This window comes from Puma concolor, chromosome B2 (genome assembly GCF_028749965.1).
Source record: "Puma concolor isolate L17-30 chromosome B2, mPumCon1.1.hap2, whole genome shotgun sequence".
Classification (NCBI taxonomy): Eukaryota; Metazoa; Chordata; class Mammalia; order Carnivora; family Felidae; genus Puma; species Puma concolor.
In genome coordinates this window covers 29,858,257-29,878,579 of record NC_141671.1, presented here as the reverse complement: position 1 = coordinate 29,878,579, position 20,323 = coordinate 29,858,257, and the positions used below count along the sequence as shown (strand labels likewise).

At 48.7% G+C, this 20,323-nt stretch overlaps 2 protein-coding genes across 2 annotated transcripts; one reads left to right on the top strand and one right to left on the bottom strand.

The window, feature by feature from the left end:
* Positions 1 to 890: 890 nt before the first annotated feature.
* DHX16 (DEAH-box helicase 16) lies at positions 891 to 16,381 on the top strand. Its single transcript, XM_025916963.2, has 20 exons — positions 891 to 1,318; positions 2,738 to 2,985; positions 3,072 to 3,234; positions 3,543 to 3,599; positions 6,929 to 7,183; positions 7,370 to 7,573; positions 7,654 to 7,845; positions 8,492 to 8,602; positions 8,774 to 8,889; positions 10,543 to 10,753; positions 10,950 to 11,048; positions 11,153 to 11,305; positions 12,710 to 12,850; positions 13,486 to 13,648; positions 13,747 to 13,865; positions 13,979 to 14,046; positions 14,755 to 14,917; positions 15,023 to 15,184; positions 15,476 to 15,649; positions 16,163 to 16,381. Exons 1-20 carry the CDS (start codon positions 1,112 to 1,114, stop codon positions 16,289 to 16,291), a joined length of 3,135 nt encoding a protein of 1,044 aa, XP_025772748.1. The 5' UTR covers positions 891 to 1,111; the 3' UTR covers positions 16,292 to 16,381.
* A 50-nt stretch (positions 16,382 to 16,431) lies between these two features.
* Positions 16,432 to 20,272, bottom strand: CB2H6orf136 (chromosome B2 C6orf136 homolog). The gene is made up of 6 exons (XM_025917220.2): positions 19,974 to 20,272; positions 18,203 to 18,595; positions 17,844 to 17,932; positions 17,461 to 17,661; positions 16,808 to 16,877; positions 16,432 to 16,728 (listed from the first exon to the last, which is right to left on the bottom strand). The coding sequence occupies exons 1-6, from the start codon at positions 20,043 to 20,045 to the stop codon at positions 16,615 to 16,617; spliced, it is 939 nt and encodes a 312-aa protein (XP_025773005.1). The 5' UTR covers positions 20,046 to 20,272; the 3' UTR covers positions 16,432 to 16,614.
* Positions 20,273 to 20,323: the final 51 nt, after the last annotated feature.

Here is a 20,323-nt window from a genome sequence, read left to right as displayed (position 1 = left end):
GTGTGAGTATAGAGGGAAACAATGCTTACATTAGTAGCTAATTAAGTAAAGATCCTAATCTGTTGTAACCCAGGAAAGCAGGGCAGGAAACTCTGATATGCCTGTGGTGCCCAAAGTCCATCTCAGAAACAGAAAACAATGCATCTAAGAAGTCAATGCTAAGGAGCTACCTGTGGCTGTTGGATTATTTCATTTCCCAACAGTAGTGTCTGATCAGTCCAGTTAGTCATAAAAGTATGAAACAGGGTCAAACCGACGTCAGATAAGCAGAGAGCAAGATAACAAGTTCTGCTTATTTTTTGATTAAGTGCCACCAGAGAATTCAAGCGGTTAGCGAAAATGTAGAACACAGTTTACACATTCCTTAGTTTGGAGACTTTTAAAAATAACTTTAAGACAGCACAAAGAAAAGAGGGAACCTTTGTTTTTTCCCCAAATCCTGTTTCTTCCAGCTTGGAGGTCCTTGCTTATTCCTAACCTGTATTCATTCCTGCTGCAGGTACAGGGCTAACAAAGGTAACTCCTAAACAGCATGGGCTAATCTTTCATCAGCATGGACCTGACCTTCCATTTGAAAGAGAATCTCCCCCCACAACACACAAACCTTGCATTATTTTTTGACATATTTTTAACCATAGGACTTACATGTTTTATTATGTATCTTGTCTTCGACCCTCCCTTCGGTAAGGGATTTTTTCTGATTAGTTCTTTGCCATATCCCCAGCAACTAAAATTGTGCTTAGCACACAGCATTTGTTGAATGAATAAGTGAGAGAGGCATCCACAGACCGACCATCAGGGGACGACTGAGGAACTTAGTAGAGGCGGAAATAGAACATTTTATCCCGAGCCTCAGGGGCGGTACCGCGAGGTTTGAACTCGCTCGGCCACCATAGTGCTTAGACCGGAAATGATCGGACGCTTCCGGCCTCGGTGGTGCGGGAGGAAGGTTTGGGGCTGTCGGAAACCAAACCTCAAGGTCCTAAGGCAGGTCCTTTGCGGAGCTGAGACTCCAGCCTAGGACTCCAGGTCTCCGGGCCTCCGACGGGACGGCCGCCAGCGTGGCTGCTCGAGAGAATTCAGGGCCAGGAACGGGGCAGCGTGGGTCACCATGGCGACGCCAGCTGGGCTGGAGCGCTGGGTGCAGGACGAGCTGCACTCGGTGTTGGGGTTGAGCGAACGGCATGTAGCCCAATTTCTGATCGGTACCGCGCAGCGCTGTGCCTCGGCCGAGGAGTTCGTGCAGCGCCTCCGAGACACGGATACTCTGGACCTCAGCGGGCCGGCCCGGGACTTCGCCCTGAGACTCTGGAACAAGGTGTGGGAAGGGGTGGGGCAGGGGAGGGGCCCCAGTTTATTTGTCCTGGTGAGACTGGGCTAACTGTTCTTCGGGGAATTAAATAAGCTCAGTTTACAAGCACCTAGCCTTGTCCGTTGTCGCCTGGGTACTGTGCTAGGTGCTGGATGTCCAGCTGTGGGGAGAAGTTTAAGGAGGGTTAAGTGCTACAGAGCAGTGTTTCTTGAACTTTAATATGCAGAGACTCATTCAGGACCCTTGTTAAAGTGCAGATTCCGATTTATTAGTTATGGGATGGGATCTTAATTTTTGCATTTCTAACTAGTTTCCGGGTAAATCCGATAGTCCACAGACTACACTTTGAATAGCGAGGCCAGAGAAGAGAGGTGCTGGGGCACTTGGGTGGCTCAGTGGGTAAAGCGTCCGACTTCAGCTCGGGTCAGGATCTCCCGCTCGTGAGTTGGATGGAGCCCTGCCACCAGCTCTGTGCTGACAACTCAGAGCCTGAATCCTGCTTCGGATTCTGTCTCCCTCTGTCTCTGCCCCTCCCCCGCTCACTCTCTGTCTCTCTCTTTCTCTCTCAGAAATAAATAAACATTAAAAAAAAAAAAAAGAGAGAGAGAGAGAGAAGTTCTGTGGAAGGGCAGAAAAAGGTAGCAGTACTGATCAAGGCATGTGGTCCCAAAAATTCCTTGAAATTTGTCAGAGAAGGGGAAAGTAGTAAAGGTGTAAAGGTGAGCTTCTAGAGGACAGAACTGTGTATTTCTTGTCTTTGTATTTCTCTCACCTGACAGCACCTTACAAAACAGGTATATGGAAGAGTGAAAGTGTTTGGCATGTTCCTAGAATGGCAAATAGCCTGCTTTAGTTGTCTGGTGAGAGATATGGTGCCTGGTGAGAGATAAGTTTAGAATGTAAGTAATATGAGGGTAGATGATTTATGTTAATCTGTTTAGCATCTCTGGAATCTGATACAGTGCCAGACATATGACAAGCCTTTGCAAATCAATCCTCGTAGCATGTGGCCGCCAGCATGGCTGCTTCAGAGAATTCAGGGCCAGGAACGGGGCACCGTGGGTCATCATAGCGACACCAGCTGGGCTGGAGCACTGGGTGCAGTGGTATCAGAATGACTTAATCATGAGGAACAACAGAGGCTGAGCAACTGAGAATTGGTTTTGAGAATGCAAAATAAACTCCATGAAGGCAGGGATTTTTGTCTTTTGTTTATTTCTGTGTTCGTACCTAGCAAGTACCTGGTGCATTGGACAGGTTTCAATAAATGTTAATTACTGGATGAACATGGTGTGAAGCCATTGGGAAGGGGGACAATGAAGGCTGGTTTAAGATCAGGTCATTCCTTAAATTTGGAATGGGGCAAACTTGGTGGGCAGAGATCAGGAGTTGCTCACATCCCATTATCTTCCCTCCTACTGAAAGGTACCACGGAAGGCAGTGGTAGAAAAGCCAGCTCGAGTGGCAGAGCGAGAGGCCCGAGCCCTGCTAGAGAAGAACCTATCCTATAAGTTGCTGGAAGACAGTGAGGAGAGCAGTGAGGAGACCGTAGGTAGAGCTGGGAGCAATGTCCAGAAGAAGCGTAAAAAACGGAAACACCTCAGGAAGAAACGTCAGGATGAAGAGGAAGAAGAGGAGCAAGAGGTTTCTGAGAAGGAGAAGAGAAAGACAGGGTAAGACAGAAGCAGGATGGGGCAGGGGATGATGGGATGATAAACCTTCTAGGAGGCCTTATGTGATCCTTCGGGCTGGGCTGCAGAGGAAGTAAACAGCTGACTGAGAAGCCAGAGTCGGAGGATGAGTGGGAGAGGACTGAGCGAGAGCGCCTTCAGGACCTGGAGGAACGTGATGCCTTTGCTGAGAGGGTTCGGCAGCGGGACAAGGATCGGACTCGAAATGTCCTGGAGCGGTCAGACAAGAAGGTACATAGGAGCAGCATGTTTTGTAAATCCCCAGGAATATTCCTGGTTGGGTGTGATTGCAGAGATAGTAATCTTTGGGAAGACCAGCGATGGCCTCTGGTGGTATTCATCTGTATGGTAAGAGGACCCCTCTGGGTGCTTTGGCTAAGGCGACCCTCTGCTGAACCTGTAGCCCTAGAGATTCCCACTGAGAAGGGACATTTCTTCATGCTATGGTATATCAAAACCTTGTGATTCTGAAGGCGGAGTGACTGTGGCTTTGGGAGATTTTGTCCTCACAGCGCTTTACTCTTGGTTTCTTTTCCTAGGCTTATGAAGAGGCTCAGAAGCGCCTCAAGATGGCTGAGGAAGACCGGAAAGCCATGGTGAGTCCCAGTGCCCAAGAAGCCAACATCAGAAAGCAAAAGGAAAGACTTTCTGATGAAATGGTTTGGGGTAGGGGAAAAAGGACACGAAATACAGCGGGGATGCTGATGGGGTGTCAGGTCCCTGTTGACAGGAGCCTACCAAGGACAAACTTAAGTTGTAGAGGGAAGGAAGCTACACACAAACCCTCCTGACTCCTTAGAATTAAATCACGCTGTGTTCATAAAGGAAGTGTGAGCTTTCCCTTTTCCTGAGACTTAATGAGATGTAATCAAAAGGCAGCTGGAACATCAAGGGGGGTGGCTGGAGGGCAGGGGCAGGGCAGCTATCCCACTGCCCAGGGATCTGCCTAGGGATATGCTGACCATTCAGCTTGGACACACCTAGTTCCAAATACCTTCCTACCATCTAGTCTCTCTATCCCGGACATGGCCTTGTGATCTTCCTCTAGTTTCCTGAGTTGGTCTTCTTACTGAATGGGGACACAACCCTTGTAATTCATGAACTGAACTTGTTATGGTATAAGTTTAGTTAGGGTAGGTGGTTTTCCAAAGATTTGGTCTTCCCAAGTAAGGTTATACTTTGGTTTCTCAAAAGAATTTTGAGACTCTTGATGTCCTAAGAATGACCTATTAGAACTCAGGTCTCTCCTGACCAAGCCGTCTCATGACCCACCCCACAAAACAATTGTGGTCAGAGAGTACTAAGACATTTGTCTGTACAGGTGTAATGTTTTTATTTGCCAGAATTTAATTTTCCTTTTCTTTTTGAATCATGAAAACTTCCAAACAAATAAGAATGTTGAAAGCATTAGTATAATTAACATTCATATAGACTGGATTCAGAAATGGTTAATTTTTTTCTTAAGTTTTTTTTTTAATGTTTATTTTAGAGAGCGAGCACATGTATGAGCGGGAGAGAGGCAGAGAGAGAGAGGGGACAGAGGATCTGAAGGGGGCTCTGTTCTCAGAGCAGAGAACCCCATGCAGGGTTCGAACTCACAAACCGTGAGATCATGATCTGAACTGAAGTAGGATACTTAACCAACTGAGCCACCCAGGCACCCCTAGAAATGGTTAATAGTGTAGTATTTACAATGTCTGTGTGAATGTAGGCTTTTTTTTCTTTTTGAACCATTTAAAAGAGTTTAGACATGGCATTTTATCCTATTAACATGTACCTTCTAAAAATAAAGATATTGTCCTCTAAAGCCACAGTGCCATTGTCACACCCCAGAAGATGAACAGTACTTCTCATGTGTCAACTAGGAACCTGTCCATAATAAAACTTCCCCAGTTACCCCAAAATGTGTTTAGTAACTGCTTTTCCAAGCAGGAACCCAGTTAAATTTCCTACATTACATTTGGCGTTTCAGACTGTTATATATTTTTTTGTTTCATTCTCTCTCTCTCTCTCTCTCTCTCTCTCATCTTGTACTATGTCCTACATTCTGGATTTATCTGACGCTTATCTTGTGGTATTGAGTTCTTCTATGCCCCATGCTTCCTTTAAAGTGGAAATTGTATCTAAATCTTGCCTCAACTCAGATTAAAAAGTTGTGACAGGAACACCTCTTGGGTGGCAATGTGCACTTCACATTATACCACATCAGGGGGGGACATCCTATCCGATGTCTACCTGTTAGTGCAGATATCCTTTCTGCCAACAGCCTTTCATCTAATGGTTTTAGTAGCCATTAGATGCAGATCCTTTCCTGAATCTGCTGTTTCACTGGGGATTGCAGAAAGGTGATTTTTGGAGTTTGACATCCCTTCTACATTTTTTGGCTAACCTTGTTACATAAAGAAGAGCTTTTCCTTAACAAGTAGGAATGAGCTATCATTCCTTTTTAAAAGGCAGGGAAAATGTTTAATTACTAATTTTCAGAGTAAGGAGTTTGGTGTAACAGCCCCCTCACTGGGGGCAAAAGCTTTTTCCCATTCTTTGTGTGTATGTGTGTCACATTGGACTCACGAATTTCTATTTTGCAGTATTTTACAGTTTCATATCATTATTCTTTTTTTTTTTTATTTTGAGAGACAGTGCATGTGCATGAGTTGGGGAAGGGCAGAAAGAGAGGGAGAGAGAGAGAATCCCAAGCAGGCTTCACTTTGTCAATGCAGAGCCCAATGTAGGGTTCCATTCCACGACGGTGAGATTATGACCTGAGCTGAAATCAAGAGTCAGATGCTTAACTGACTGAGCCACCCAGGTGCCCTATCATGATTCTTTTTGATGTTTATATTGCCCTGGGTTGTTTTGGTTTGTTTGTTTGTATGTTTGTTTGTTTGTTTGTTTGTTTTAGTAATCTCTGCACCCATTGTGGGGTTTGAACTCAGGATCCTGAGATCAAGAGTTCCATGCTCTTCTGACTAAGCCAGCCAGGTGCCCCTCAAATTGCCCTGGTTTTTTGTCCATATTTTAAAAGGATATCTTCTGCTTTACCCATCAGGTTGGAAGGGTATTTGATTGTGTACTCACATTAGATCATGAGCATAAACTTTTAAGTCTTCACAGAACGAACAAGAAAAGCCAAGCAATTAAATCGAATTGGAGTCCCCAACGAAAGGGCTTAATGAGGTTTTGCCACCACAGTAGAGGAGGTTGTTGTGATCCGGAGAAGACAATGTTGCCACAGTGGGAGGGCTCAGGATGAGAGCTGAGAAAGGTCTTATGGATGTGGCCAGTCTTTTATTGGTATCCATAATATGTCCTAAAAAGCTCATATCAAAGGAACCTGTAGAAGCCAAATGACACATTGTAGGAGGCAGGGAGAGGTTAGTTTCAGAGAGCTAGGCCTTTCTGATTACATCTTGCCTTACAGAACACTTTCTGATATTATACTTCCATTTTTTTGTATATAGTGTATTTTTCCCCTTTTCCCAAACCATAGTCATTTGATTTAAGACCAGGGAGCATCTAACAGGCTGAAGATTACCTACTGTTTTTGGCACAGCCAGTGGTTTTCGTTTGAGACCTGTGCTTCTAAATGCTGGTATTAGCCCTTTTGTTTTCCTCCTTTCCATTAAGTTGAATAAAATAATAAGAATATAATCTAAAATATTCAAATAATTGCCCTGATGTATTTGTATTGACAAAGATGGTGAGACTGTCCAGAAGTCCTTCCAGTTGGATCGTGCTGCTAGAAGATAGTGTGTGGGGTCAGTGTGTGGCTTTCAGAGAGGCCCAGCTTGAAGTATACCATTAGGTTGGACATTGCAGAGGGACATTGCCAGCCTGTTGGGGAATTTGTCACTTTTACAGATAGATAAGGAAAGGGGTTGCTATTCTAATAAGATAAGGATTTGGTTGCCCTGTCCTGACCCAGGTCCCTGAGCTGCGGAAGAAATCCCGCCGAGAGTACTTGGCTAAGAGGGAACGAGAGAAACTTGAAGATCTGGAGGCTGAGCTGGCTGATGAGGAGTTCCTTTTTGGGGATGTGGAGCTGAGCCGACATGAGCGGCGGGAGCTCAAATACAAGCGGCGAGTGCGGGACTTGGCCCGAGAGTACCGGGCTGCTGGGGAGCAGGAGAAGCTGGAGGCCACCAATCGTTACCATATGCCTGAGGAGACCCGAGGACAGGTGAGATTAAGCAGAATCAGCTTCAGCCCTGCTCCCCAAGCTGAGGGGAGGGAGGTCTTGAAGGCATTGACCAGGGCTGTGGCTGGCCCCTTCTTTGTCTTGCCTTTCCTGGTGGGCAGGGGTAGTGACTGGGGAGGAGGGGCCTGGAAAGAAGGCATCACCTGTCTTCACATGTCCTCTCCATAGCCAGCACGAGCTATGGATCTAGTGGAGGAGGAATCAGGTGCCCCTGGGGAGGAGCAGCGGCGCTGGGAGGAGGCCCGGCTGGGGGCAGCGTCCCTGAAATTTGGGGCCCGAGATGCTGCCTCCCAGAAGCCCAAGTATCAGCTGGTGCTGGAGGAAGAGGAGACCATCGAGTTTGTCCGGGCCACTCAGCTCCAGGGTGACGAGGTGAGCGGGAGAACTCTGGGACATCCTAAGGAGGTTGGGAAGCTGGCTCTGAAGCTCATGCCCTTCTTTCTCCTTCTCAGGAGCCATCAGGCCCACCACCTCCAACCCAGGCTCAGCAGAAAGAGTCCATCCAGGCTGTCCGCCGCAGCCTCCCAGTGTTCCCATTCCGTGAGGAGCTCCTGGCTGCTATTGCTAATCATCAGGTCCTCATCATCGAGGGTGAGACAGGCTCCGGGAAGACCACCCAGATCCCGCAGTATCTCTTTGAGGAGGTACAGTCATCCACACCCTCCAGGTTGCTGGGCACTGGCCCTTGACAAGCACAGTCCTGTCAGACCTTCTTTTACATGGTGTTTTGAGTAGCTGCTTACCTTTTCGTCTTCAGTCACTTAGTCTTTTCCTCTAAATTGTGAGTTTCTTAAGAATAAGGACAAACCCTTTATGTTTCTATTCTCACTTCCTGCCACAATGTTTGTGTCTAGTTCCATACATGCATGTTGGAAGAACATGTAAGCGGATAGATGGTGGGCTGTGGACCTTCCCATGCCAGCCAGCTCAGCTGTTGCTCCTCTGCAGGGGCCAAAGAACGAAGAGTCAAAGGACTCATTTTCCTTTTTCACCTTCTTTTGTTTTCCATTGCATCTGGGTCTGCCCCAGTTATCTGTCCTGTTCCACCTCAAATCTAGCAGGGCCCGAACATGATTACCCAGATGCTGGGACTCTCAGGGCTGGGTGACAACACCCTCAGGGGCCCTAGGTGTGCTGTCCTATCCGTTTGCCCTTGTGGTCTGGTTTTCAGTTTCTGTCTGTTCCCTCCATTCCCCCTGCCCTGTCATGAATTTACATCTCTTTCTCTGAATTGTCCTGGGTTCCAGGAGCATATTTAACAAAGGGAAAACCTCTTCTCTTATCATTCAGGGTTACACAAAGAAGGGAATGAAGATTGCCTGCACCCAGCCCCGGAGAGTGGCAGCCATGAGTGTGGCTGCCCGAGTGGCCCGGGAGATGGGTGTGAAGCTTGGGAATGAGGTGAGATATGTGGGGACCGAAGGGTGAGGGGAGCCTCTAGGGTCTGGGACGTAGCCCACACTGCACAGGGCTTCACACCACAGGTCCAGGCCCTGGCACCTCATCCCCTAGCCCTGCACTCCCTTCAGGGAGCACCAGCCCAATTTTGATTGCTAATGGCCCCCTTAACAGGTTGGCTATAGCATCCGCTTTGAGGACTGCACGTCGGAGCGAACTGTCCTCCGCTACATGACAGATGGGATGCTCCTCCGGGAGTTCCTCTCTGAACCTGACCTTGCAAGTTACAGGTACACAAGGGGTCCCCACCTCCCACAAGAGAGCCACCATCTTCTCCTCTACCCCATCTGCTGCCTTCCTCCCCCTTCAGTACCTTCCTGTATCTCCTTTAATCTCTGGCCTTTCTTCTCTTTATTCTTACCCAGCTAGTTTGGCCTTTGTCTTCTGACTAGCCCACCACTTCTTAGATCTTTATGGTGTGGATGGTACTAGGACTGAACTGCAGGCGCCATGGAGATGGGGTAGAAGAGACTGCAGAGAAGTCCTCTCCCTTCCCTGCCCACCCACCGCCCCCCGCCCTGTTGCTTCCAGAGTGTAGAAAACACCAGGATGGTAAAGTAGTGCTGTAGAGACTTGAAAAGCCATGTGAAGACCCTTTGAAGAAACTTAGAATGTTCAGCTTAGAGAGAAGAAACTCAGGGGACACATCCTGGTTCCCTCTAAACATGGGAAGGGGTGTTACCTAGAAAAAAAAGGTCAGACTTGTTTCACATGACTACAGAGAGTACATGGAGCAACCATGGGAGAGGTTATAGTGAGACGGATTTCAGCGCAATACCAAGAAGCCAGAGTGGTGATCAGAGGGGCTGTCAGTATGCCTGGACCCTCACTCTTGGGCCTTTGGCCAAAGTCTTGGAGTGCCTTGGCCTGTGAATAGTGAGTTCTCAGTGTTGGTGTTGGCCAAGCAGGGCTTTGCATGAACATGTGTTTAGGAGGAGAAGGGATCTGTGCATGGGCTAGTGGTGGGGTCAGGCCAGCTGAGCAATATGTGCCTTTTTAACTTTTAGGAGGCTATAGATTTCTGGTCCTAGGATATCATATATGGAGCAATAGAACAAATATAATTTGAGCCTTCACATCCCTTGCAAAAATCTCAGAACCCATAGAAGGCTAGCCAGTGTAAGAGTGTTTGGGGCATGGGGTTTTCCCATCAAATCAGCCTGCTTTGTGAAACAGTTGGGGACTACACCAGCATAGTCAGGGTTAGGCACAAAGGGTTGAGCCAGGGGGTGAGCTCCTGCAGGCTTGACTGTCACCTGGAAATCCAAAGACTGGAGCAAGGATAAAGAAGCATGGCACACATGTAACTAAGGAGGAAACCAAGAAGCCTGCAAGGTCCTTTAAGTTTGGGGTAGAAAGACTTAACCGCTCCCTCTCTCCACAGAGAGGCAGCAGGACCAACAGGGACACACCACAGCAGTCCATTGGGAGCCTGGGAACTTCTGGGCTGTTCAGATCGTGGTGGCTCAGATCTGTCTGTTCATCCCCAGCCAGCCTGGGGAGCCCAGCCTTATTTGAAGAGGCCCTGCTCTCACTTTTTTTCTGCTTTAAAACAGATATTCTTACTTCTGTTGACTCTGACAGACCTTTGACTGATCCAGAGAGGATTGTCTGACTTGTCCTGGCCTTGGCTTCCAGCCTCCAGATCTTGGTTATTGTTGTCTGCCAGGCTGGAATAGGCTGCAGACCCTGGGGTCTTGACCTTCTTTAACTTTTTGTTGGTCTTCCTTAACTGGGGTGATTGGCTTCTCCTTGGAACTCCCTCCTCCCACATTCACCTTTGGGCTCTTTACTTCCATTTGTGCCCTTATCCAGGGCACTCTAGTGTCCTCTCCTACAATGCCCAGCTTTCCTTGCTCACTGCTCCCCTGTTCTTTCCCCAGCGTGGTGATGGTAGATGAGGCTCATGAACGGACCCTACACACAGACATTCTCTTTGGGTTGATCAAGGATGTTGCTCGCTTCCGGCCTGAGCTGAAGGTCTTGGTGGCTTCAGCCACACTGGACACTGCCCGTTTTTCCACCTTCTTTGATGACGCCCCTGTCTTCCGAATCCCTGGACGCAGGTTTCCAGTTGACATCTTCTATACCAAGGTGCTCCCCTCAGGGAGGATGGACTTAAGTGTGAGGCACCAAAGCTTGAGCCTTTGGAGAAGGTTGTTCTAAAGATGGAAGGGGAAATGGAGAGTCCAAAGGGGAACTGGGATAAAGTGGTTACTGAGCTGGGAGAAGAGGAAGAGGTTTTCTGAACAGATGGCCTTCCTGTGACCCTTCTCCTCCTCATCCCCAGGCTCCAGAGGCTGACTACCTGGAAGCTTGTGTGGTATCTGTGCTGCAGATCCATGTGACCCAGCCTCCCGGGGATATCCTGGTGTTCCTGACAGGACAGGTGTGAGGTGTAGGGGAGGGATGATGATGTGTGTATCCCAGGGGAAGACAGAGCTGGCATGTCAGCTGTATGTCACTAGACTGTTCTCCCCATCCCAAATCTAGGAGGAGATTGAGGCCGCCTGTGAGATGCTCCAGGATCGCTGCCGCCGCCTGGGCTCCAAAATCCGGGAGCTCTTGGTGTTACCCATTTATGCCAACCTGCCTTCTGACATGCAAGCTCGAATCTTCCAGCCCACACCCCCTGGGGCACGAAAGGTTAGTTGGAGAAACCCACACAACTAGTAATGGAAAAGAGAGTATGTGCCTGCCCTGTGCAGGATATGTCCTGGGCAGTGTTACAGCTACAGGGTTCAGTAATAGTCCCTCACTTCCAGAGCTGGAGAGAGAGAATAATTCAGCATGAACTGAGACATAGCCAAATACATGATCTGTTAAGTAGCACTGTAAGGGTGCAGAGGAGGAGGGAGGTCCTTGGTGTGCCAGCAGGTTAGATTTGATCTGGACCTTTAAGAAAAATGGTGAGGAATATCAGAGCAAGGCCTAAAGTGAGTTTGAGATCAGAGCGTTATCTAGAAGGCTGAGTGGAAAGTTCACAAGGTGAAAACTTTGGACTGATATTAGGGAGGGCCTTTCATAGCAGTTGAAAGCATTTGGACTTTAGACGATTGGGTGGCATTCAAAAGGTTTTGAGTAAAGATGTAACTTTCATTCAACAAATATTTAACAAGCTCTCCTACATGCCAGTTACTGTTCTAGGGAACGAAGATACAGTGATGAACTAAGTCTCTAGCCTCCCAGAGTTTATAGTCTAACAGAGGTTAGGAGACAGTGGACACGTAAATACACAATGCTGATTTATGACAAATGCTAATGCTGTGGAGAAATACAGTGCAGCTTGGGAAGATGGAGACTGACTCTAGGGGGTGGGAGTGAGGAATGGCAGGAAAGTATTTTCCTTGGGGTGTAGGGAAGGCCTCTCCCTCTCCAGTAAGGTGAAAGGGAAGCTGAGGCCTGAACCTGGTGAGGGAGGGAGCCAGGCTGATAATCTGGGAGATGAGTGTGTCCAGCAGAGGTTAAGAGCTTATGCAAAGGACCTGAGTGAGGAGTATGCTCGGACCAGCCTGGGAGCCTGGCTGGGAGCCCTTACTCAGAGGTAAGGTCAGAATGGTAGCCAGGGCTGGAGGACTGAGGGCCTTAAGGGACTTGTATATAATTCTCAAGTAGGCAGGAAGCCATTGAAGGATGGGGTTAGAGACGTGACAAGTTAACATTTTTAAAGAACCATCTGGATGCCACATAAACAGGGCTTGGAGTAAAGCCAGGAAGACATATGAGGAGGCTCTTGCAGGAAGTAGTGGGGGAGGGTGAATGTGAAAGTGGTGTTGGACAAGATGGAGGCAGGGACCTGGACCCACCCTCTCCCATTTCTGAAAAAAGTTCTAACTCCTCCCTATTCCCTTTCCACATCATGTCCCTGTTTATCCCTACTTCTCCCTTGCCCCTGCCTGGCCTTGGACCCCTCTCCTGCCTTTGGATATAAATCCCCTCAGCTCTTGCCCCTTGTCTGCACCTACTTGTCTACTTGAATCTTCCAGGATTACTTTTTCTAGGTAACTTGGTGGGTGGGGTCCCTGGGTGATTCTACATCCTTTCACTCAGGTGGTTGTGGCAACAAACATCGCTGAGACGTCACTCACCATTGAGGGCATCATTTATGTGCTGGATCCAGGGTTCTGTAAGCAGAAGAGCTACAACCCTCGCACAGGCATGGAATCCCTCACTGTCACACCCTGCAGCAAGGTCAGCCTGATTGGGCTCTAGCAGGGTCTCCATGGGGAAGGTTCAACTCAGAAACCTGTGGGAGCTTCTCAGAGGACAGGAAATAAGCAACCTACATCCTCTCAGATTTCTTTTTCTTTTTTTTTTTTTTTTTTTTTTTTTTTTTACCATTTATTCACTTCTGAGAGTGAGAGAGACAGAGCATGAGTGGGGGAGGGGCAGAGGGAGACACAGAATCAGAAGCAGGCTCCAGGCTCCGAGCTGTCAGCACAGGGCCCAACGCGGGGCTAGAACTCATGGACTGCGAGATCATGACCTGAGCCGAAGTTGGATGCTCAACCGACTGAGCCACCTAGGTGCCCCCTTTTTTTTAAATGTTCATTTATTTTTGAGAGAGAGAGACTGAGTGCGAGTGGCAAGGAGGGGCAGAGAGAAAGGGAGATACGGAATCCAAAGCAGGCTCCATGCTGTTAGCACAGAACCCAACGTGGGGCTCAGACTCACTAACCATGAGAGTGTGACCTGATCGGAAGTCGGATGCTTAACCGACCAAGTCACCCAGGTGCTCCCATCCCTTCAGATATCTTGCATAAATGTTGCCCTTTGTCTTTTCCCTCATCAGATTGTCAGCTGTCCTGCTTCTCCTTTCTTTCCAGGCCTCAGCCAATCAACGAGCTGGTCGGGCGGGTCGGGTGGCTGCAGGGAAGTGCTTCCGCCTGTATACCGCCTGGGCCTATCAGCATGAGCTGGAGGAAACCACTGTGCCAGAGATCCAGAGGACCAGCCTGGGCAATGTTGTGTTGCTGCTCAAGAGCTTAGGTTATTGGGGTCCCCCAGTTTTCCTGAGAGGAGGGAGGTGGGGTTAGAGTCACTGGTCCTTGCAGAGAAACTGTCTATTCCCTCACATCTTTCTTTAGGGATCCATGACCTAATGCACTTTGATTTCCTGGACCCTCCACCATATGAGACCCTGCTGCTGGCCTTGGAGCAGTTGTATGCTCTGGGAGCCCTCAACCACCTTGGGGAGCTCACCACGGTGAGGTGGGAGGGCAGCATGGGCTGGGCAGGATGAAGGGATTGGGGGTAACCTCTTGAATGGTGGAGAGACACCTGAAGGAGGACTGGCCTCAACTCTCTTTCCTTCCTTAGTCTGGTCGAAAGATGGCAGAGCTACCGGTGGATCCCATGCTATCTAAAATGATCTTGGCCTCTGAAAAGTAAGCAACCCTCACCCTGCCCAAACCCCCAGCACACAAACCAGCTGTGCCTCTTTCTGTCTCTTGGGGCCATCTTTGTTATCTTGTTTTTTTTCTCTACTGTATTATTCTTTAACAAGTAAGTTAGAAAGCTCTTACTGCCCCTTTTGAGGCTCACAAGGGGCAGTAAGACACTGTCTTGCCCTTCCTTGATCGTGATATGAAATGGATAAGATTGACTAACAGAAAATTTGGGGGCATGAATGGATGTGGAAGTCCCTTCACACCTGTGCAGAGTGCTATTTGTGGACTGGTTTGGGGACTTACTCGCTCCTAAGGTTTCAGACTGTAACATTCAGATGTAGTTGTGGAGGGATCACCTTTAAATGCCATTCCCCTGCCATGGTTGAGGTCAGAGGTGATTACATGAAGTGCTGTCTTTCCCTGATGCACACAATACACACCTTCCTCCTATAGAACCCTCAGAAGTCCCAAGTGCTTTCCTGTCCCCACCTCCAAGGATAGCCCTCCTCTGTTGTTTCATGTCCTCGACACCCATATTGCCATTGCTGCAACCAAAATCTGTCTGCTCTGGTTTGTAGCCATTATCCTAACCAACAGTTTCCATGTGAGGACATAGCTACACACAGTGATCACTTTTCCCCTCACCGTGTGTCTGTTCCTGTGTGTCTTCCTTTGAATCCTCATGTTTTCCCCTTCCTGCCCCAGGTATAGCTGTTCAGAAGAGATCCTGACAGTGGCTGCCATGCTCTCTGTCAACAATTCCATCTTCTACAGACCCAAGGACAAGGTCGTCCATGCCGACAATGCCCGTGTCAACTTTTTCCTCCCTGGTGGGGACCACCTGGTTCTGCTAAACGTTTATACACAGGTCACACTGGGCATGGATGATGGGAATGAGGGAGACATGAGGGGAGACTCTGGTTCTGCTACTTACCCCCCCACTTCTACCCCCTTTTTTTAACCGTCTTCACAGTGGGCTGAGAGTGGTTACTCTTCCCAGTGGTGCTATGAAAACTTTGTACAGTTCAGATCAATGCGCCGAGCCAGGGATGTGCGGGAACAGCTGGAGGGGCTCTTGGAACGAGTGGAAGTTGGTCTCAGCTCCTGCCAAGGGGACTATATTCGTGTACGCAAGGTCAGCATTTCTTTAGTCTGCTGTTCCCCACACCCCCTCAATCTATGGAGCAAGCTTCTCCAGCGGCCTGCAGTCATCCCTCCAGCCTGAAGATATGTCCTCTTCCCCTGTGGAAAGTGTGCTCTTCTGTGCTTTCTCCCCCCACGCCAATGAAGGTTCCTTCTCAGTGGGTTCTTCATGCATCCTTTACCTTTCTAGTTCTCCAGAAGCCTGAACTAAAAAGGTAGTGAGTGCTTAGGGTGCTTGGATATCTGGCTTTCTGGTTGACTTTCTTTCCTGTCTGCCCCTAAGGCCATCACAGCTGGTTACTTTTACCACACGGCGCGACTGACTCGTAGTGGCTATCGCACAGTCAAACAACAGCAGACAGTGTTCATTCACCCCAACTCCTCTCTCTTTGAGGAACAGCCACGCTGGCTGCTCTACCATGAACTTGTCTTGACCACCAAGGAATTCATGAGACAGGTGAGGGGACCTTCCCCTGCCCAGGAAGGTGGAGATGTGTGGGGCGGTGGGATTCTAGCAAGCTCAAAATCCAGATTCAAGTTGCTGAGACCAGCAGAGAAAGGAAAACACATTGATTTAAGGTAGGATAAAATAGAAAGACATTGTTTCTAACAGCTGTGTCAGCATCTACTAAGATCTGCATACTCATTCAATGAATTAGTGAATGAGAATGCCTGTTGTCTCAGTATTTTCAGATGCTGGGGTGAGAATGGTGAACAAAGCAGATGTGGTCTCTGTCATGAGTGTAGTTTATATAGCTTTATCATCAGATTTTTTAGGGATAGTTTGCTTGGGATCCTGAATGACATGTAGAGGTGTGTCTGCCTTTGGGGTATATAGTATTAGAACCTGGCACCTTTCCCCTAGCCCTGTAGTTAAAGGTGGAAAAAAAGAAACTTTTGGTCAAACACGTACATTATGAACCTAGGTTGGAAAAAGGGGAACCCTGCTAATTTTTTTTATCTCTTCTAGGTATTAGAGATTGAAAGCAGTTGGCTTCTGGAGGTAGCTCCCCACTATTATAAGGCCAAGGAGCTAGAAGATCCCCATTCTAAGAAAATGCCAAAAAAAATAGGCAAGACACGAGAAGAGCTAGGGTAAAGAGAAGGGAACACAAACAACCCAACGCCAGCTCCTTTTCTTTCTGTAGTATTATTTAATATCTATTAATAAAAGTATTTTTGGAATAAAGCTTGTAGGAACTTTTGAGATGCAGAGAAAATGACGTGGAAATTCTCATATATTTACTTAGACTTTATTATTTACAAATTAAATTACACAGCAGCTTTACATGGCATGAGATGGCAAAAAAGGAGAGAAAAGAGAGGAGGAAGCTGACTCCCAGAGATTCTAGGCCACCTCCACCTCCACCACTTGTGCGTATGTAGCAAAGTCTTCGGTGCTGCCTCCACCCAGTTCCTGGATCAGGTCTTAGAACACAGGTGTAAGTTGGGTTCTGGCTCTGACAGTCCTAGAGCCACCAGGGCTCCCACTAGCAGTTTCTTCACAGGTGTTGGGGGTGAGTGTGAAGGCATCAGCTGCAGGAACAAAGGTTAATGCCAGCTGGTGGGATGTTCTATCCCTTCACCCCATCCCCATCCAGTCTAAAGGACTCACTTTGTCTAGGCGATGGCGACAAATGAGGCCATTGGAATTCAGGAAGAAGGTGGAATAGGCATCATAGGTCCTGGTGAAGGGAGAAAGAAAGGCTTACTGAGGGAGGTGACTGATCGCAAAGTTTAATTCAAGCATTTGTTTAAACCAGTAGTTGCTAAATTTTGCTACATACTAGATCACCTGGAGAACTCTGAAAAAAGTCCTGATTGCCGAGGCTGTACCCTGTCCCACTTAAATCAGAATGTCTGGCACCAATATTTTTTAAAGATCCTTAGATGATTCCACCATGCAGCAAACTTTGAGGACCACTGGTTTGGGCTGAGCCTAACAATTTCTTGAGATTCTACTCTCTGCCAGAAACTTACCAAATACTCTACCTAGGGTTGCAAGGCTCAACTTACTACACAGGAATTTTCATTTGTTCAATAAATATTTGAATGCCTACTATGTACCACACAATGTACATGAAGAAACCCGAGTTCAGAGGTTTCCTCACACTCTGTATTTCTGTATATTAAAGTAGACTAAAACAAAATCCCTGCCCTCAAGAAAAAGCTTGTAGTCAAGTCAGAGTAGATTAAGGATTGTCTGGAAGACTAGACCATCAGAGTCCTAAAGTAGGATTAGGAAACTGACTGGATCTTTTCTCTTACTGGTAAAGCTCTTCCTTGTCACGCTTGTAGAAACGCAGGAAAAGCATGTGGATGGGCAGCCCCACAAGCCGCCAGCGGGCTTGCAGGGTCCAATTCTCTGGGTGGCGGGTCAGCTGTAGAACCTCCAACCGAAGTTGTGCAAAATAGTTCCAGGCCAGGAAGCGGCAGAGGGTCAGTGACAGAATGTACCATGTTAGGCCCCTGTGAAGAAGGGATGGGAAAGCTATCTTATGATGGCATAATGAGAAAAACCTCACTGGCCTCTGGGGAATGGGAAACAGTTGTGAGAAGTAGCAGGACCTTCTCTGGTAAGTGAAAAAGGTCAAGTATAAAGCATTGGGTGGTTTTCTTTCCCAAGGCCCTACCCGTGCCTGGATTCTCACTTGGTGCGTATGTTCAGGATCTCATTGATGAATTCCACATCCGATGAATAGAGAGTATAGTCGTGGGAGTGAAGGAAGAGATTGGGAAGCTAGGTGGAAGAAGAAGGCATCAGTCCAGTAGGAAAGAAATTATCCTATTTCTCAGTTTTCTCTTTTTGGTGCCTCTTTACTCCCCTCTGAAAGGAAATCTCATTCCATGTCTAACTTCCCTTAAATCAAAACTGAAGAACATCTCTTCCTTGGGAAATAACATAATACATATATTTGCCTGCCTCGTGATTTCAAGAAAATCCTCTATTTCCAAGTATTGCCTACATCCCTTCTCACTGTGGGTGAAGCCCACTTTCAAGCTGACTTACCTCGTGTCTCAGTCTCTCATACATGATAGCCAGGTGCTCCTCCATACTCGGATCTCCTGATGGAGTGGCAGAGCAAGAGGTCCCAGGGGCTTGGAAAGGTATCAAAGCCCCAGGATAGGGGCAGGGAGGTCCCTCAAATAGGCTCCTAAGCCCATCCAAGCAGCCGCTATGCATCTCAGGTCCTGGTCCCTCCTCTCCCTTTCCTGGAGGGAGAACCACCCATGGTGAGCTGAGGGCCTGGATCTGAGGGAGAGGGAGGGGAGGAGCTCGGGGAAGCAACCAGATAGGAGGGGGTGGGAGTGGGGGAGACCAGAGAATAGAAGATGGAGAAGTGGTTGTTGTGGAGTGGGGCCAAAGTGGAGGAAATGGTAGAGCCCGTGGAGAAAGCTGGTCCTAAGGAGGAAGAATAAAAGGAAAAAAGGTAAGAATCTAGCTGCCTGATACCCCCGCATCTAAACTCTGTTCATTAATACGCTTCCAATCCTGCTCCTCCTGACAGGAGAGAGAAAATTATTAGAGGAAAATGGGATGAATTCATCTCTACTGAAAACAGGAGGAAAGAGTTTCCTGTGACACAGGTACTACTTCCCCCAAAACAGTACACTTGTTTAAGATCCTAACACTGTTTGGGGGCAATTCCACCTCTCTTACAGGAAGAATCATAATATATTTTTTGAAAAAAGAACGAGTAACAAATTTTCGCTTACTGTGGATGAAATAACGTAGCCTGTAAGGGAACTCCACCAAGCAGTGTGTAACAGAAAAAAAAACATCCAACTGGAAGTAGGAGACATTTCTCTGAGCTCCGATTACATTGTGACACCTTAGGCATTCTCATTATATATGCCTATCTCTTATAAATGTCCTCTTATAAACGAGGACCATGAAGCCACACTGAGTTATTATGAGGACTATATGACCTAATAAATGTAAATAAAACTCCGCGACCTATAAAGTAGTATGTAGATGTAAGCTACTATCATTTCGGGCCCCCCTTAATGACAGAAACAAGCCCAGGAGACCGATAAAGGTCTCCAGACCTTTAACGAAGGTTAATGAAACCAGAGGGCTTCATTCCTCTGGTTTACCTACGCTTAAAGTGCGATGAGTGGGAGGCCACTCATAGGCCTAGCCCAAGTCTCTCCGCTCTCAAGGAACCCCCCCGGGCGGGGGGTGGGGGGGTGTCTCACTACCGGGAAGGCTGGCGGGCCGTGCAGGTACCTCTGTCCCCAAAGGTGTCCCTGAGGCACCGTCTCCGCCGGGGGCGTGGCCATCTTGCCCACCCTGGAGCGGGGGCCCGAATCCGGTCCAGCCGGGCCGGCCTTTCTGCCAGGACCGCTATCCGGGTGGAAGATGCGCGAGCTGCAAAGCGCGGCCCGTAGGTCTGTCCGGTCGGGACTTGGAAACTCCCGGGGCAGCTCCGCGGCCGGGCTGCGAACCTCTCCACCCACTGCCCTTCAAATCACCTCCAGGCACAGGTAACCGCAGAAGATGGGACGAAATGCGGCCTCGCCCCGCCGTCCCAGCTTCAATCCAACCTGCACAACCCAGACCCGGGAGAACCAACATCCCGTGTACGCCACCGATGGCGGCACAACCCTCCAATCCTCGCGACCCCTCGCCCCTCCATGCACCGCCCAGCCCAGGTGAAAAGGGGCGGTAGGACGCCACTGCGCCTGCGCGGACGGGGCGCGCGCTCCGCCCTACGCGCCGACTCTGAGGAGGGTCTCACCCCGCCCCCTCCTCTCCCGGGTTTCCCCTTTACTCTCACCTGGGGGCGAGCCTGGTAGGTACGGAGGCAGGGGCCGAGACGCCGGGCCGCCCCCCGGCTGGGCTGGTACATGATCTTCCGGGAGCGGAGACAGCGCCTCCCGTGTCCGGCTTCCTCACAGGGGTGAGCGCGCCCTGGAGCCGGTTTCTTGAAGGGGAAAGGACGTGGGAGGGGGGGGTTAAGGGGCTGAAGGGAGGGAAACGGAGATGTTGCGCGCTTGCGCACTGCAGCGGATTCCAGGGAAGCGGTGACTTTGTCTGCACTAAGTGCGCCTGCGCTCGCCTGTTCTTGAGGCTGCCTCAGAGCGCTTGCGCAGTAAACTAGCGTCCAGGGGAACACAGCTGCCTTAC

Excerpts from the sequence above, each read along its gene's own strand:
- DHX16 (XM_025916963.2), top strand. The coding sequence starts at position 1,112 with ATGGCGACGCCAGCTGGGCTGGAGCGCTGGGTGCAGGACGAGCTGCAC. Across the intron at positions 3,600-6,928 it reads AGGAAGACCGGAAAGCCATG|GTCCCTGAGCTGCGGAAGAA; the intron begins GTGAGTCCCAGT and ends GTCCTGACCCAG. Across the intron at positions 7,184-7,369 it reads CTGAGGAGACCCGAGGACAG|CCAGCACGAGCTATGGATCT; the intron begins GTGAGATTAAGC and ends TCCTCTCCATAG.
- CB2H6orf136 (XM_025917220.2), bottom strand. The coding sequence starts at position 20,045 with ATGTACCAGCCCAGCCGGGGGGCGGCCCGGCGTCTCGGCCCCTGCCTC. Across the intron at positions 18,596-19,973 it reads CCTACCAGGCTCGCCCCCAG|GACCAGCTTTCTCCACGGGC; the intron begins GTGAGAGTAAAG and ends CTTCCTCCTTAG. Across the intron at positions 16,878-17,460 it reads GACAAGGAAGAGCTTTACCA|GACCTATGATGCCTATTCCA; the intron begins GTAAGAGAAAAG and ends TCCCTTCACCAG.